This window comes from Platalea leucorodia (assembly GCF_965183815.1).
Source record: "Platalea leucorodia genome assembly, chromosome: 3".
Classification (NCBI taxonomy): domain Eukaryota; kingdom Metazoa; phylum Chordata; class Aves; order Pelecaniformes; family Threskiornithidae; genus Platalea; species Platalea leucorodia.
In genome coordinates, this window is record NC_138825.1 from 128,203,122 (window position 1) to 128,218,571 (window position 15,450).

At 47.2% G+C, this 15,450-nt stretch overlaps 1 protein-coding gene across 1 annotated transcript in view; it reads left to right on the forward strand.

Annotated features, from left to right (window-relative positions):
* Positions 1–31: 31 nt before the first annotated feature.
* Positions 32–15,450, forward strand: part of NRBP1 (nuclear receptor binding protein 1) — a 43,432-nt gene continuing 28,013 nt past the window's right edge. Inside the window, exons 1-2 of the mRNA XM_082307947.1 lie at positions 32–138; positions 369–591. Coding sequence (XP_082164073.1) covers positions 385–591 — 207 coding nt within the window. The 5' untranslated portion in view covers positions 32–138; positions 369–384. The remainder of the gene's footprint in view (positions 139–368; positions 592–15,450) is intronic.

The following is a 15,450-nucleotide window of genomic DNA, read 5'->3' on the forward strand; positions in this document are numbered from 1 at the left end:
ACGCTCCCGCGCTCTGATTGGCCGTCGGGCGGGAAGCCCCGCCCCGGACGGCGCGTTACGCAGCGCGGCGGTTGGCGGCGTCGGCCCGTCGGCGGAGTAGCGACGCGCTTGGGGACCGGGAGGTGCCGGGTGAGCCCGGTAAGTCTGCGGCCCCCGGCCCCCGCTTTCCCCCCCCACCCCGTCCCTGCGCGGTCCTCCGCTGCCCTCCGTCTCGGGCCGGAACTGGCTCGGTCGGGCGCCGCCAGCAGGCCCGGGCGCGCGGCCCCGGCTGACAGGCCCGGCGGGTGCGGCCCGGTCCGGCCCGCCGGGCCTGGTCTGGTCTCGCAGCCGCTTTGCCTCGCCTCACGGCCCGCGCCTCTGGCCCGCAGGTTGTGCGACCGCAGCATGTCGGAGGGCGAGTCCAAGCAGGTGCCGAGCGGCGGCTCCGACTCAAAGCCGGAGTCGGCGTCGTCCGGCCCGGGAATGACCTCAGTGTCTGCGCCGGTGACTTCTGCAGCGCCCCCGGAGGAGGAGGAGGAGGAGGAGAGCGAGGATGAGTCCGAGATCCTCGAGGAGTCGCCGTGTGGCCGCTGGCAGAAGCGACGCGAGGAGGTCAGTGCCGGGGCCGGTTCCCGGGGCCGGACCGCCGGGCTGCGCAGGGGAGCCCTGACCGAGCCGAGCGGGGCGTGGGACCTGTGCGGGCTCTTGTCTTGCCCCACTGCCTGTCCTCCTTCCAGCTGTCTCCTCCCCGATGGCGAGGGCCTGTCGCGCTCCTGGGGTGGCAGGAAGATAGGTAGCCCTTCGTGAGCTGTGGGGCTGCCTTTTCTCAGGCTCAGGAGCATGGAAGCCAGAGTATGGCCTGCTTTTCTCCCTGCCTGTTCGTTGTGCTTGAGGCTCTTCTGTACGGGTGGTGTTAGGGCCAGCTGTTGCTGCTGTGTTGAGCAGGGAGTGTCTCCAGCACTCCTATGTGCGTCTCGTTTTGCAGATCTTTTGCTCTGGGGATAATGAAGAGCAATGACTAGATAGTCCTTGGTGTTCGCTAGGGAGCGTGAAGTGAACAGTACCTGCTGCAGAGGCAGTCAGTTACCCAGGCTCATCAACTGTTGAATTATGCCTTGGTTTTGGTTTGCTTTGAAGTCTTCAATTAGGATAAAGCATAGCCAGTTCATGCAGACTTGTTTCTTGGCTTGTCTGATTCACATCCACTTCTTGGTGCGTATATCAGAATTGTCCTGTATGAAGACACAAGTAGATTAGATCTTATTGTTTTGGACCTCTCCCTTTTTCCAATCTTTGCTGTGCTCTGTTTATCTTATTGGGGGCTGTCTCCAGAAACTGGTTTCTGCTTCATGTTGGCTCAGTGAAACCTGCTGTGGCTGGGCAAGGTGTACAGCTGTGGCAGTTGCTGAAAGACAGAAAATGTTAACTCCAGTGCTGCGGCACAAGTGCTGATGTAGCTTTTCTCAGCCGAGTCAGGGCTGAGTATAGAGGTTCGTCTGCTTTATCTGTTATTGTAGACACAGGGTAGTTCAAACTCTGGTGGTGAAAGTGTCATTTGTTCTGATGTGAATTTGGAGGTCAAAGTAAGGTCAAGGATTCTCCACAGTTCCTTACCTTTGCTTGCTTGAAAGCTGTCTTGGTTCCGTTAACATAAGCCAAATCCTAGCGTGGTGTAGTAAGACTGTGCCTTTTCTGGTGAAGCTGTACAGTTTGGGTTGCAATGGGGAGGGTATCTGTATGAAGCTTTAAGTCTGTCCTCCACAACGTATTCCTTACGATAACCTGAAGTGCTCTTTCCTGTGATCTGTGCTGAATTGGCACACGCTGGGGAACAAGGCTGATGTTCAGTTTCTATAGTCTTTTCAATATGTTTTATTTATTACTGATCTTTTTGACGCAGAAAGATGAATTTCCTTCCAGGCTTTTCTGTACTCTCCTACATAAATGTAAGCTTTGGTAGGCTCTAGTATTTTCTTTGGATTTCAGTTTCCCCATCTGCAGACAAATTAAGGCCCAAACACAAGAAGTTCCTTACAATTTCGGCATGGCTAAATTACTGTCTTCTAGCTTGAGAACAGGAGTGGCTGGTTGGTTTGATGGCAAGCCACCTCTGTACGTTAGATGTATGAGCTTTGTTCCACCTTACAGATAGAGGAATCACTGGTGAAGGCCACAAAACGAATTGTTGACTGGCCTGAGGTAAACTCGGGGCCTCTGATTCTCGAGTCTTCATCCATCAAGGTTGCACCGCATCCCTGCAGGAAGTCCTGATTCTGTGCTGACTGATCCCAGCTGCAGTTGCCCGCATGTGGGCCCTATGTCTCACGTGTGTATGAAAAACACAGGCTTCTAGTGATCATGCAGTTAAATTCTGTTTTGTCTCTTAATTTTGCACGTAAATTTGTGGCTTGACTAGGCCCAAGCTTGTGGAGTGGCATTCATTCACTTTAACCGTATGACCTCGTACCCTTTTTGCTTTTTTCAGCTTTTGGACTTTACTGTTCCCTGGAGCAAACTTCGCCACTGCAGATATTACAGCATGAAATTTATTTTGGAATAACAGCTTTACTTTCTTAGCATCCGAGTATACCAGAGTAAAGCATCTCTTGGGCCAGCGTGGTGTCCCTGTGAAGGGCTGTTAGTGTGACAGCTCGGTTGACACTGGTTATTCCAGTCAGTGCAACCATGTAGACAGGCTCTTACTTGCTACCCCTTGGCAGGGAGGAGGTGTTACTCCATGGAAAAGGGACGTGCTGCCCCCTCCCCTGGTGATGCAATCCTCATTCTTTATCTCAGCAATATCTTCTCTGGATGCTGAATTAGGCAGCCACCTTGGAAGCAACTTAATGTGATTGATCATCTGGAGAGAAAATGGCACGTGTGATCGCAGAGTAGGATTGTATGCACTATGTGTATCTGGTGTTCCCTGGATGTTACGTTCTTTACTTCTCGCTTTGAGTTGCATACTTGTATGTATATTTGGAAATGTAATAACCTCACTTCTTAAAAAAAAAAAAAAAAAAAAATTTAATAGCTGTAGACGCTTTGTAATCAACTTCCTAGAAGAGAGGTGACGTTGCAGAGAGGCTATGTGGAGAGGGGCCCTGTGAATCGGAGGGAGCCGGCTGTCTCTGTCAGCAGGAAGGGTGCAAGTGCTCAGGCTATTGACCGTAAGTTAGCAGATTTCAGCAGACTAAGCCGCAGCATGATTCCTGAGCAGGGCTGCCTCTGGCCAGTGCCTCCGCGGCGGGTTCTGGGCACAAAATGGTCGTGGGGCAGCAGGACGGGCAGCGATGGCTGTGCCGGTCCCGCTGCCTCCCCCGAGGCGCTGAGAAGCGTCTTTCCGTCCGGGGGGAGCCGTCCCCACGCCGTGCCGAGCAGCTCGGCGCAGAGCGCACCCCGCCGCCGGCCCCGCCGGGGCTGGGGGGGGGCGGCGGGACGGGCAGTGGGCGGGGCGGGGCGGCTCCCCGAAGGACGGCTGCTCGAGCCAATGGCAGGGGGCGGGGAGCGTTACATCACCAGCGCCAGCTCCCATAGGCCGCTCGCCGCCTTGGCCACGCCCAGCGGCGCCCTGGCCGTCGTGCCGGCGGCGGCTCCGCCGGTGTTCGGCTCCCGGCTGCGGCTCGGTGCCGGTGCCGGCCCGGGCCCGGGCCCGGGGCTGGGGCAGCGGGGCCCGGGGCGAGGGCCCGCTCTGACGGAGCGGTCGAGCCGGAGCTGCTGGAGCGCCGCCCTCCGCTGCGCGGGGCTTCTGCCCGGAACCCCCGTTGCTCGCTCCGTCTTTGTTCCGCTGCAGCGGTCCGAGTCACATGGGAGCTCAGCAACCCCAACCGCTGCCCGGGTTCTCCGGTGCACGGGGCGTTCGCTATCGCATCGGGCTGAGTGTGCTCGATTTGTGTCCAAAGTAAATGAGCGAGTCAGCAGAGGCTGTCTTGGGGGAAGGTTTCAGTTTGTTAGCACCATCAAGTTAGCGGCACTGTGAATTGCTAGGTCGTATTTTAGCTACAGCAGCCTAGGCTAAACTATATCAACTAATATAACTTAAAATATATTGATTCACAAGGGGAAAATAACAACGGGCACAAGTCCAAAGTGGGAGAGCGGTGGCTGGAGAGCAGCCCTGCAGAAAGGGATCTGGGGGTGCTGGTCGGCAGCAGGCTCAATAGGAGCCAGCAGTGTGCCCTGGCACCAAGGGGGCAAACTGCGTCCTGGGGGACATCGAACGCAGCATGGCCAGCCGGCCAAGAGAGGGGATTGTCCCGCTGTATTCAGCGTTGCTGCGGCCTCACCTGGAGTACTGCGCGCAGTGCTGGGCCCCACCGTTTGGGAAGGACGGGAAGGACGTGAAGGTCCTCGAATGCCTCCAGAGGAGGGCACTCGGCTGGTGACAAGGCTGGAAGGCATGGCCTCTGAGGAGCGGCTGAGGGCTCTGGGTTTGTCTCGTTTGGAGGGAAGGAGGCTGAGAGGCGACCTTATTGCTCCCTTCCAACTGAACTATTCTGTTCTATTCCTGCTTAAACCTCAAATGTAAAAAAGGGTTGTGTTAAGTTCGTTGATTGTAATTTTTCCTAGAGACAGGTAACTTCTGCAGTGCAAAGTGTGTAATTGCTGTGAAAGTTCAGAGTAGTCTTGTCAAATTTTTAACTAAGAACCTATTTTAACTAGATAGAGAACTTTGGGGAAGGTAAGTGTTCTTTTCTTTGTGGAATGTTTAATGAATAGTGCATATGGCCATGCTTTGATATACCTTAAGGGTGAAGTTGCTGCCAGAGTGAGATGGCTGGGGAGGGAGGGTGGAGGGTAAATGTGGCTTGTCCCATAGGATACTTATTTTCTGTTGGTTAAACAACTTATATGAGAGAAGACTTGGTATCGCTCTGCTCTTTCCTGCACTGTATAACCAAGGTGAGCATTTTCAGGTCTCTCTCCTGTCCTTAAGCGCTGCAGGAACCATGACAATCTGCTTTCTCATGCTGCTGCTGTGTATATATCGCAAGCATGGGTCTCCTGGTACGTTGCGAACCGTATTGCTTTCCTACTTGAGCTGAATCCCTCTCTGCAATTGTAGCCATGCCCATGGTCGCTCTCATAACATGTACAAAGGTGAGGCTTTCGCCTCTGCAGGGAGCTGAAGAGAGACTTTTTACAGGGGAATCTTGTCTCATGACAGAGAGGCATAGAGAAAGCACCCACAGCTTGAGGTGAGGGGAATCACAGGAGGAAGAGACTGGGGCTGACAGGCTCTTCAAGCCTGTGCTTACCTTGGTCCCTTTTGGCTTTTCTCCCTGACAAAAACCTCTTTTTCTGCTGTCCCCATGTGACACTCCATTTTCTTCTTTCAGTCAGCATGCATGCATAATTTATTTTTCTTGGGTTGTCCAAGTATCTTCAGAATTATCTGCTATGCCTCCTAGGAATAGAAACTTCTTAATAGAGATGGACTGCAGTGACACGCTTGTAGTTCATTTTTAGACACCTGACACCGGCTGGTATTAAACCTGAAACCGAGAGCTTGGACTCAGCGCCTACTGTCCCTGAGAGCTACACAGATCATACAGAAAACTGTCCCAAACATAACTGTAGGAAAACTTGTGCTCTGCTGCAGCAGAATCCTTTTTTAATTTTCAGCCCAGTATTACCGTGTTGGGCTTGACAAGCTCATGTTAGTGGAAAGGACTTAACCATTTGGACTTAGATGGTCCTATCGTTTATCATGTGTTTAATAGCTATCTATTGACTGGATTTCTTTCTATGCCTTTTCTGGGTAGGAAAACACTGTGTGATTGTATAAGCCAAGACTTTATTATAAATACTTTGTTGCCATCTTTGTAACATGCTTGGTAAAGAACCCATTTAGTGCCACTGAAAGAATCTGTATCATGTTGTGGATGTGGGAACAAGCAGGTTCCATTTTAGGTATATGTGTGAGCATGTCTGTCATGGTTAAGAGAGAGAAAAGGACCGAGCAGACTTGGGTATGCTAGACTTTCTCTTCTGCAGGCTCCTTGGGAGGTGTAGTCAATTGGGGTGCAGCTCTTGCCAAATGCTGCTTTGTTCCCTGATACAGAAGACTTTGCAAGGATGTGAAGCCTGACACTTACAGGAGAAAAAAGAGATAATGGGAGGAAAGGTACTGGTCTCTGCTTAAACACCTTTGCCCTTTCCCTGAGGATATGTCAGGCTGCTCAAGATTAGCAGGAGAACCTTGTACCATTCTTCTAGTCCTGCTTGCATTCAGTCACTTGAGTGGGAATTTGCTCAAGTGCTGACTCGCTCATTCCTGTGCAGATGGGAGATGTAGGGGTTGTGCTTCTTTCCTACAGATTCTAAAATCTTGGGGGTGATTTCTGGGGTGGCTGAAAGGTGATGCTTGAGTTCTTGCTAGCCATCAACAACCTCCCTTGAGAAAGAAATGACCTTGTGATTGTCTGATTTTTTTTGTCCCGTGCTTGATGTATTACTAACTTTTTTGCAAGCTCAGCTGCTGGAGCACTTTCTACGTTATGCCCCCACTTCAGTGGCTGCTGATCGAGAGGTTCTTTTTTGTCTCATCCCTGGAGACAAATCTCTTGTATACAAGTGTGTCTGTGCATACAGTGGTTGCTATGTTGATTAATTCTTGTTTTCCTGTCTCTGGTATTTTCCACTGTCAGGTAAACTAGATGAAATGTGCAGTCCTTCATAGCTTCCTTTACTGTGACTTGCAGACTAAGATAGGATGATGAAGTTCCACGTGGACCTGGGTTTTAGGTCAAGTGCAGAACTTGGGGACCAGTATTAGAGGCAGCATGCACTGTGCCTGTGGGCATGTCTGAGGTCAGTGTTCAATCTTGCTGTTCTTCATTGTATACCATCGCTGGAAGTTCAGAAAATGAATATAGGCAGCACCACTGTCTTTACTACAGTGCCGTTAGTTTGCTTCTCCTTTTCTTATGAAAGACCTTGCTGTCATTTGGATAGGTGGTTCCCAGCCATTCAGGGGGCCCTTGATGGCTCAGTGGTGGGATATTACAGCTGAATTTTAGTGCTTGGGCTAACATATGCTCTTGATCCATGCTAGTGCTCTGAAATGTTAAGGAAAGAGCTGTGGTTTATGATGAGCTGAACCCAGAAGGACATGAAATCAAATGCTGGGTCTACTGCATCTTAATTTTACCTCTTTGTTGTCTTTTCACTCCTAGTGGGAGTCTTAGTTTCTTGAATCGTTTTTCATCTGGAGCTGGTTGATGACTTTTGCACCTCTCGATTTACATTTCTTCAAGGAGACAGAGTGCAGGATTCTTGGAGAGAAAATGCCAATAGACCAGGTGTTTGGATTCTGTGATGCTTGAGTCTGATTTCTTAGCCACTGTTGTGACTGGAAAGACACCTGCTGAGGTAGTAAAAGATAAGCACCAGTCTTTCTTTTCCTATCACACATCTGAGTTTCTATACGTGGGGAAGTGGGGCATCGTTCCTTGGGAAGGTGGCATTTGAGATGCTCTGCGCTTTGGATTCTGCTGCTGGAGAGAGGAAGGGTTGCAGAGATTATCAAAGCAAAACTAGTGCTAGGAAGGCTGCCAGCTTTTTGACAGGGTTTGGCAATGGACCTGTTTTTTTTTCAAGCTGGTGGAGAAAACTAATGCCATGCTATAGCTCTTCTGATTTTACTTGACCATTGGGAAGATACTCAAAAGAGGGAGTATATGTAGCCTTTTAACATTTTTATTGGCGCATCTGGGGGCTTCCTGGGAGGACCAAACCCTTGAGATGTGCTTGAATGAGATGAGGGGCACTGCAGGATGTAGAGGGAATTGAGCCTTTGTCTCGGGCCTGTTGTCTGCAGACCCATTATGTTCTTGCTTATTGACTGTAACAGACAGCTGGCAGCTTGCTTAGTGCCGCCCCAGCCAGCATCACTTCTCAGCCTTTATGCTGCCTCAGTGGGGGAGCAGGCGCAGCCAGAGCAGCTGTCTGCAGCTTTTCTAGCTTTCCTGGGTGGTTAGAGGTGCTAGTTATGCTCCAGCTGCCTGTGACTGAGGGCTGGGGTTTGCTCTGTGTTCTTTACAGAGCTGTTCTAAAAATAACATGGTCCGTGTAGCTTACTAGCAGCACCAAAGCCTTCCCTTTGTCAGACCTCTGTCTCTTTAGACCTGCACTGGGAGGCCCAGAGGAAGCAATCACAATGTCGTGGTTGATGCTATTTGGTGGGGGTCAGATGTTACAGCCAGGCTTACACTTGGGAAGGAACTTACTGCTGGGCCAGTGGAGGTGAGAGGCTGCTGGCCGTCTCTGACTCCAGGTCCTGCCTGCAGTGAGACTGTGTGGGAAATCCTGACATGGTGAAAGCATGGCCAGCCACAAATAGGTCAGCACAAACGGGAGCACGGTGCTTCTCCAAGCATCCCATGTTGACACAGGTGACATGAATAACCGTATCCTGTTTTTAAGGATCAGTGCTCAGGGAGAATCCCATTTTGCAGGTGTTTCTAGTACCTGTTTCCCAGGCCCTCTGTCTCTGCAAAATCTGTCCCCAAGACCTCTTGTCCTAACTTTCTGGCTAGTCTGGCTCGCATTTCACTAGCAGATCTGTGTGCTTGTATGTGCACATACACAGAGAGTAAGAAGCACACTTGCACAGAAAATAGTTTGAAAAATAATTTAATAAAAAGACTGTTCAGGTGGTGGTTATCAGGCACAGGAATTGGCTAGCGACTCATCTTGATCCTTCTCTTTCCACACTTTTGGCCCTTCCCTCAAACATCCCATGAATATTGTACCCAAGTCCTCTTGTTTGATCCCAAAATTGCCAGTCTCCAACATCCCATTATAAGTCCTGTATTCCTTTACACAGCATCTCCACTTGGCTTGCATAGTATTGCTGAAGGGGTTTCTCCTGTTGAATTGCCTAGGTTGGTTTTCCTAATGGGGACAATGACTTAATTGCTCACCTTTGTGGCCTTGGGAGTCCTTGGTTCAGTGGTTCATCTGTCATGGGTTAGGCTGTCTGGGTTCTCTGCCCTGTTGTGGTTCTCCTGATCACTGCTGTGGTTCTTGTTTCTACTTTGAATAGCCCCTACCCAGATATCTTTCCACAGCAGTTTGATGAAACTTTTTTTGGCCTGTTACTTCAGGGAGACTTCTGCAGCTCTGTCTGGAGTTGAGTGAACAACTGTTACAATGCAGAAGGCAGAAAAACATAACTTGAAAAATTGTGAATTACAGCAGTAGCAAGAATAACGAGAAAATGTGTAACTACAGTACTCCACTTCCAGATAGAAAATGAATATCTCATGAATATGTGGACTTCTGCTCTAGCTTTTTCATGTTTAGGTGGCAGAGCCAGACCTTCTGCTGTTAAACCACCAAATAAGAAAGGGAACAGGAGAAGAATGGAAAAAAGACTTAAGATGTTTTGCTGTGACACATTCTCGCAATAATCAGAGGTTGAGGAAATTTGAGCCAGGTAGTGTATGTGGACTATTGTATTTAGTAGTTACAAATGCACACGTTTCAGATAGCTAGTTTAATTTCAACTTGCAGCCATTTTTACTTCTGATATATATCCCATGGCAGTCAGCTTTACAGTTTAATTTTATATATATATATATATATATGTATGTATGTATGTACGTCAGGATCAAGTGCTTCCTCATAATTCTCTTTAAAATATGATGTTTGATCACTTCATTGGGTGCTTTTTCGCTCTTGTATTATCAGAAATGTGGAATAATTACGTTCTATTCGTATTCTGTGTGCCATGAGTGATTTTTACAAGCCTATTCAAGATTTGTACTTACAGCAGTATACCGATTTTTATGGCAGTTTCTATTCCTTTCCTCGTAATTCCTAATATTGATCTTTTAACACCTCCTAAGACTAAGTGATGTTTTTCAGAGTTATCTGCAGTGATTTGAAGATCTTGCTACCAAGTGAAAGTGTCACAATAACAGGATGGGCTAGCACAGAACAAAAGTAGCTAACTTGGAGTTTATCCTCTCTGTTTTTTCCCCTCTTTGTGGTGTTTTGTATTACTGGCACTCATCTGAGCTTACTACCCCTGAGTTTTGGTACTGAGGACTTCCTGAACCTCCCCATGAGTTGTATTTCCGACTGTCCTCAGGGATATGAACTACCTGTGCTACGTCCTTGGTGTCATGCCTTTGATGAGGGTTTTGATAATGGTACAGGGGTGATAATAGTACAGTAGATATAGAGGTACTGCTGAGTTACTGTAACCTTCCTGATGGACTTCTAGCTGAATGGTTTTTTTATTTGTAAGATATTCCCTCCCCCCCGCCCTTATTTATTTTGCTGTGCTGTTTCTGTTTCCCTTTGGGAGTTAGGGATGGGGAATTCATTGCCTTTTCCTGCTTCCATAGTGCAGCTCAGTAAGATTGAATTCTCTTTGATTCCATTGGATTGCTCATTTGTTTCGAAGCACCAAATGAAACCAAGCATTTGCCCCTTTGGGCTCCTAGTAGGCAACTTATGTGTTTGTTTGTTATCCATTAAATGGATGGGAATGATGCATGTCTCCCTGTGGGGTATCCAGAGCAGTGCTCTTTCTGTTCAGAGCAACTTGACTCTTGTCATACTTTTTTTGTTTGTTTGTTTGTTTAAGTTACTAATCTACTGAGTGGAGAGTTATCTGACATGAATTTTTAGTGAAGCCTGTCCCTCAGTATGTTGTTTAACCAGAACTGTCAAAATGCTTTTGGAGAGGCTGGACTGGCCACTGGGCTACAGTCTGCGTGATGGTGGTACGATTCAAAACCCACTGCTTTTCTGACAGAACAGTTGCCGTTCTTGCTGACAGGATGGAACTGGGCTCCTTGGACAGTTTCCTGGCCCCAAGCTGTGCTCTGCCCTTTGTAGTTCAGCTGTGTGGGCCAGCATGGAGCAGGAATCTCTGGGAGGTGGCAGGGATACTTACTGTGTGTGCTTAAAAAGTATGACTTTGGCTTGTTTCTCAAGAAGGTATCTCCTGAGCTGTTGCGTGTGAATTACAAGGTAGACTTTTAACTCTGTATTGAAATGGTCAAGATGTGTTCATTTGGTTACACAGACAACCTTATTGCTAATGTATTTTATCTTACTACTTGTTCCAATGTGTAGCTGTCTGGAAGAACCAACTGTTGTATTGGTGGTGGTCAGATTTTCTTTTCCTTATACTTTTGATTGCTGTATGAATTGGTTTGTATAGCCATGGTAATAATTGGTATTTCCTTTCCTTGAGATTGTTATATTGCACTAGTTATTTTAATTTTCTTTTTTAATTAACACCTTTGAAGCATTTTACTACTGTGAATATAATTGCAACGGCCAGCACTGTCAATTTGTTTAAAACGTGAAGTAGGCTTGCTTCTTTGTTTTGTTGGATTTTTTTTTTTTTCCGTTTGCCTGCAGCGGATCTTGCATTCTTTTATTTTTGTTCCACTCTAGATTAGCCTCAAATCTCTGAGACAGCTGTTTTTGTTTCCTCCTTTTGTTGGTAAATACGCTACTTTTTGTTTCACCGCAGTTCAATGAGAAGTAATGTTCCTCTGTGGTCCAGCTACTGTCTTCTGTAGGTATATTATCTCTGTTCTCAAGCTTTTGCCAAGCTGGTTGAGCAGAGCTTTGATCTTTTTCTCTGGCTTAAACAAGTGGCCAGGGTAACTGTTTAACGTATTCATGCTACTCTTAACCAGATATATTGCTTTTCGTAAGTGTTTGGCCTAATGTGCTGCCATTCCGTGCCATTTCATTCTCTACTGATATTCTAATTATTGTGGATTTTTTTTTCCATTTTTTTATCCATTTTTTTTCTTGATTGTAAATCATTGCTGTCACTTGTGGCTTAGGCTGTATTTTTTTTTAATTGACAGATCATGTGAACTACAAAATGTCTCTCCAAAAGTCTGTGCCCTTTCACTGATAGGTATCCAGATGTTTGACAGCTATGGAAAAAATATGCATTGGACAATTGCAATAACCTGCCTAAAGGAAATATATCTTCCAAACTTTTTTGCGTTAGAGCTAAGTTGTGCCTTGAAGTAACAACATTTAAATATCTTTCCCCCACTCCTCTTTAATTACTTAAATTCACTTGAAATTCTTCTTGAGTTTCTTTACCTCTTGTTTATATGGACAAAGAGCTACATTGGTATTTCTGCTGTAAATTTTTTGTGGTTGTGGAGCTGCTTCCTCTGTCTTCAAAAATTCATGCAAAAACGAGTTCAGTTAAAAAAACATCTTCCTTCATAGTTTAAAAGGTGCCTAGTCTACGTGGGCTTTCTGGGAAAGAAACACTTCAGAGTAATGTATTATCTCTAGGAACACAGGGTATTTTATTTGAGCCAGTCTTGTTTTGTCATTTCATCACATGGGCAGCTTGTCTTTGGTCTGGGTCATAAAAGGCCACTGAAAATGGAACAAGTCAAAACAGCCTTAAATTACTTGACAAAGCTTGCAGGGAGTTAGGGCAAAGTAAGGAGAGAACCTGCATCATCTTCATCCTGTGTTGATGCCCAGGTCATGAGCACTCTTCAGGGTGAGAACAGTATTTCTGTTGTCTCTTCAGGGCATGGGTGTACCAGGCTATGTATGTTGCTGGTTGCACTCCTTACCCTTCAGGGAAAGGCATGGAAGGCAGCATTTTGAATGTGCCATTTTTATTTCTTCTTGCTCAGTCAGGTTTGTGGAGAAGTTGAAATTTATATGCCTACAACTACCTCTGTTTACAATAGTATTAACTGTCACATTGCTTCTAAATTGTGACCTGTTAAGCTTGCAACCATCCATCAATTGCCGATAGCTGCTCGGAGGCAACGGCTGGCTGTAACCCTCGGGAAGGTACAGGGCAAGTGCCAGAACATGCTCACATGGGGGCTTAGGATTCTGCTTTGCTGAGTATGGAGAGGGATGGGGAACAGTGATTTGGCAACGTGAGCAAAGGAGGAATTCGCTGTTTCCTTTTCAGTTGTCTGTCTGCATTTTTCTCCTTTTACTCTTCTGCCCAAGCTGTTGAATCTCCTCTTGAACTGAGAATTACCATCGGTGATGTCAGATGGGTTTGGTGTCTTGAGTCATATCTGGTGCCCTGGAATATTGCCTATGAGTCATGGAAATTATTTACGTTTGGTAAACTTGCCCAGAAATGGGAGAAGATATGATAAATCCACATCTACTGGCTGTATTATCAGGGCAGATTTTGAGTATTTGTCAGTACTTGAGGACTGACTTAATCCAGTAAAGCTCAAAGGTCTTTGAATAGGCAGCAAGTATGGCGAAGGAAGGGAACAGAGAGGGATGCATGGGCACTGGGTGTTGGTCGTCATGGCTTTTATCTTGTCCCTGCAAACCTGCCTTTCTGTTGACTGGGGGCTTGTTTAAGCTTTTCTTAAGTGAAAAACTTTTGGCATTCAGCTTTACTAATTGTACTAGGTGTTCTTATACTACTGTCACCCCTGAGATATTTCTTATACTAAAATTTGAAGGAATAAATGTTCTGTCCTTAATTATCTTAATTTTTTCAGCTCTCTTTAGTGATGAAACATAACAGGCCTGGCCTGGTATTTAGATGTCAATATCTCTGTGTGTGTGTGTGTGTGTGTAATCACGTTCTTATGATAAGTGTGATGAATATCTCCTTAAATCAAATATCAGACCTTTTACCCCTCAGTTATGCAGGAGGCAAGGGGTGGGATTGTTCACGCTAAGCTGCTTGTCTCCTGTGATTGTTTTCAATAGTTATTTTCTGTAGCTCAGGCTGTCTTTATGTAATTATGGCCTATATTATTTATTCCTACCTGTGTCACCCCATTGCATTGGGTTTTATCACAATAATTTACTGGTCAGTTTACTGAGCAATCTGTATCACACTAGTTATACTGTTCTTGTTTATCACTCCACTGTGATTCAATTTCAGAATATTGAATGGCATTGGGCCTGTTAGGATTCCCTTGAAAGATTATAAAAAAGAATCCCACCTATGTTGATGGGCTGTCAGTCTAAGTTGTCAAGCTACTGATGGAGCAGAATAGAAATAGTTCAGCTGGAAGGGACCTACAAGGATCATCTGGTTCAACTGCCTGACCACTTCAGGGCTGACCACAAGTTGAAGCATGTTATTAAGGACATTGTCCAAATGCCTCTTCAACACTGACAGGCTTGGGGCACCGACCGCCCTGCCAGGAAGCCTGTTCCAGGCCTTGACCACCCTCTCGGTAAAGAAATGCTTCCTCATGTCCAGCCTGAACCTCCCCTGATGCAGCTTTGAGCCGTTCCCAGGCGTCCTGTCCCTGGATCCCAGGGAGAAGAGATCAGCGCCTCCCTGTCCACGTCCCCTCCGCAGGAAGCTGCAGAGAGCAATGAGGTCGCCTCTCAGCCTCCTTCCCTCCAAACGAGACCAACCCAGAGCCCTCAGCCGCTCCTCAGAGGCCATGCCTTCCAGCCTTGTCACCAGCCGAGTGCCCTCCTCTGGAGGCATTCGAGGACCTTCCCGTCCTTCCCAAACGGTGGGGCCCAGCGCTGCGCGCAGTACTCCAGGTGAGGCCGCAGCAACGCTGAATACAGCGGGACAATCCCCTCTCTTGGCCGGCTGGCCATGCTGCGTTCGATGTCCCCCAGGACGCAGTTTGCCCCCTTGGTGCCAGGGCACACTGCTGGCTCCTATTGAGCCTGCTGCCGACCAGCACCCCCAGATCCCTTTCTGCAGGGCTGCTCTCCAGCCACCGCTCTCCCACTTTGGACTTGGGCCCGGCGTTACTCTGTCCCAGGTGCAGAATCCGGCATTTGTTCTTGTTACATTTCATGCTGTTGATGATTGCCCAGTCCTCCAACCCATCTGGATCCCTCTGCAGGGCCTCTTGGCCCTCGGGAGAGTCAACAGCACCTCCCAGTTTAGTATCTAATGAACAGATGTTTATAATGCAAACTTTTTAAGTTGGTATTGTATGACAGTAAACTTATTACCTCAGTGGACTTGTTTCTCTGCTCACAATTCTTCTCATTGTATCAGGAGCTCAAGTTTAGCTGATGTTTAAAGTTCAAGTTTAGCATGACCTACAAGTTCTTCATGGTACCTACCCTCTACAGTGGAATTTCTTTATAAATACAAGCCTTAGGTTTTTTGCATTTCAGTGTAATCAGGTGGATGCTTTTAGTCTACCTAGTCTTCCAGAGTTAAAAGCACTGTTCACTGGAAACTGGTTTCTTTCCCTTTAGTTAGTTTTATTAGTTAGAATTGTGTTATCAGTAGTTATTTCCTATAGTATAGCGTTTAATTCATTTAAGTTTTGTGGGTGGCAGAACACTTGCGTCAGTTCTCATTAGCATAACACTGTAGCTGAAATTGAGTAAATTTGATTGTGTTGAAAGTGGCTGCCAAGGGGGAAGGGATTTTTGAGGAAGCCCTTGTGTATGGTGAGAAGCTCCTAGCAAATGGGATGCTGATGGGGTCCCTAGTGAGGGAAGAGAAGGCGAGACAATATGAGTAGGAAAAGCTGTGAA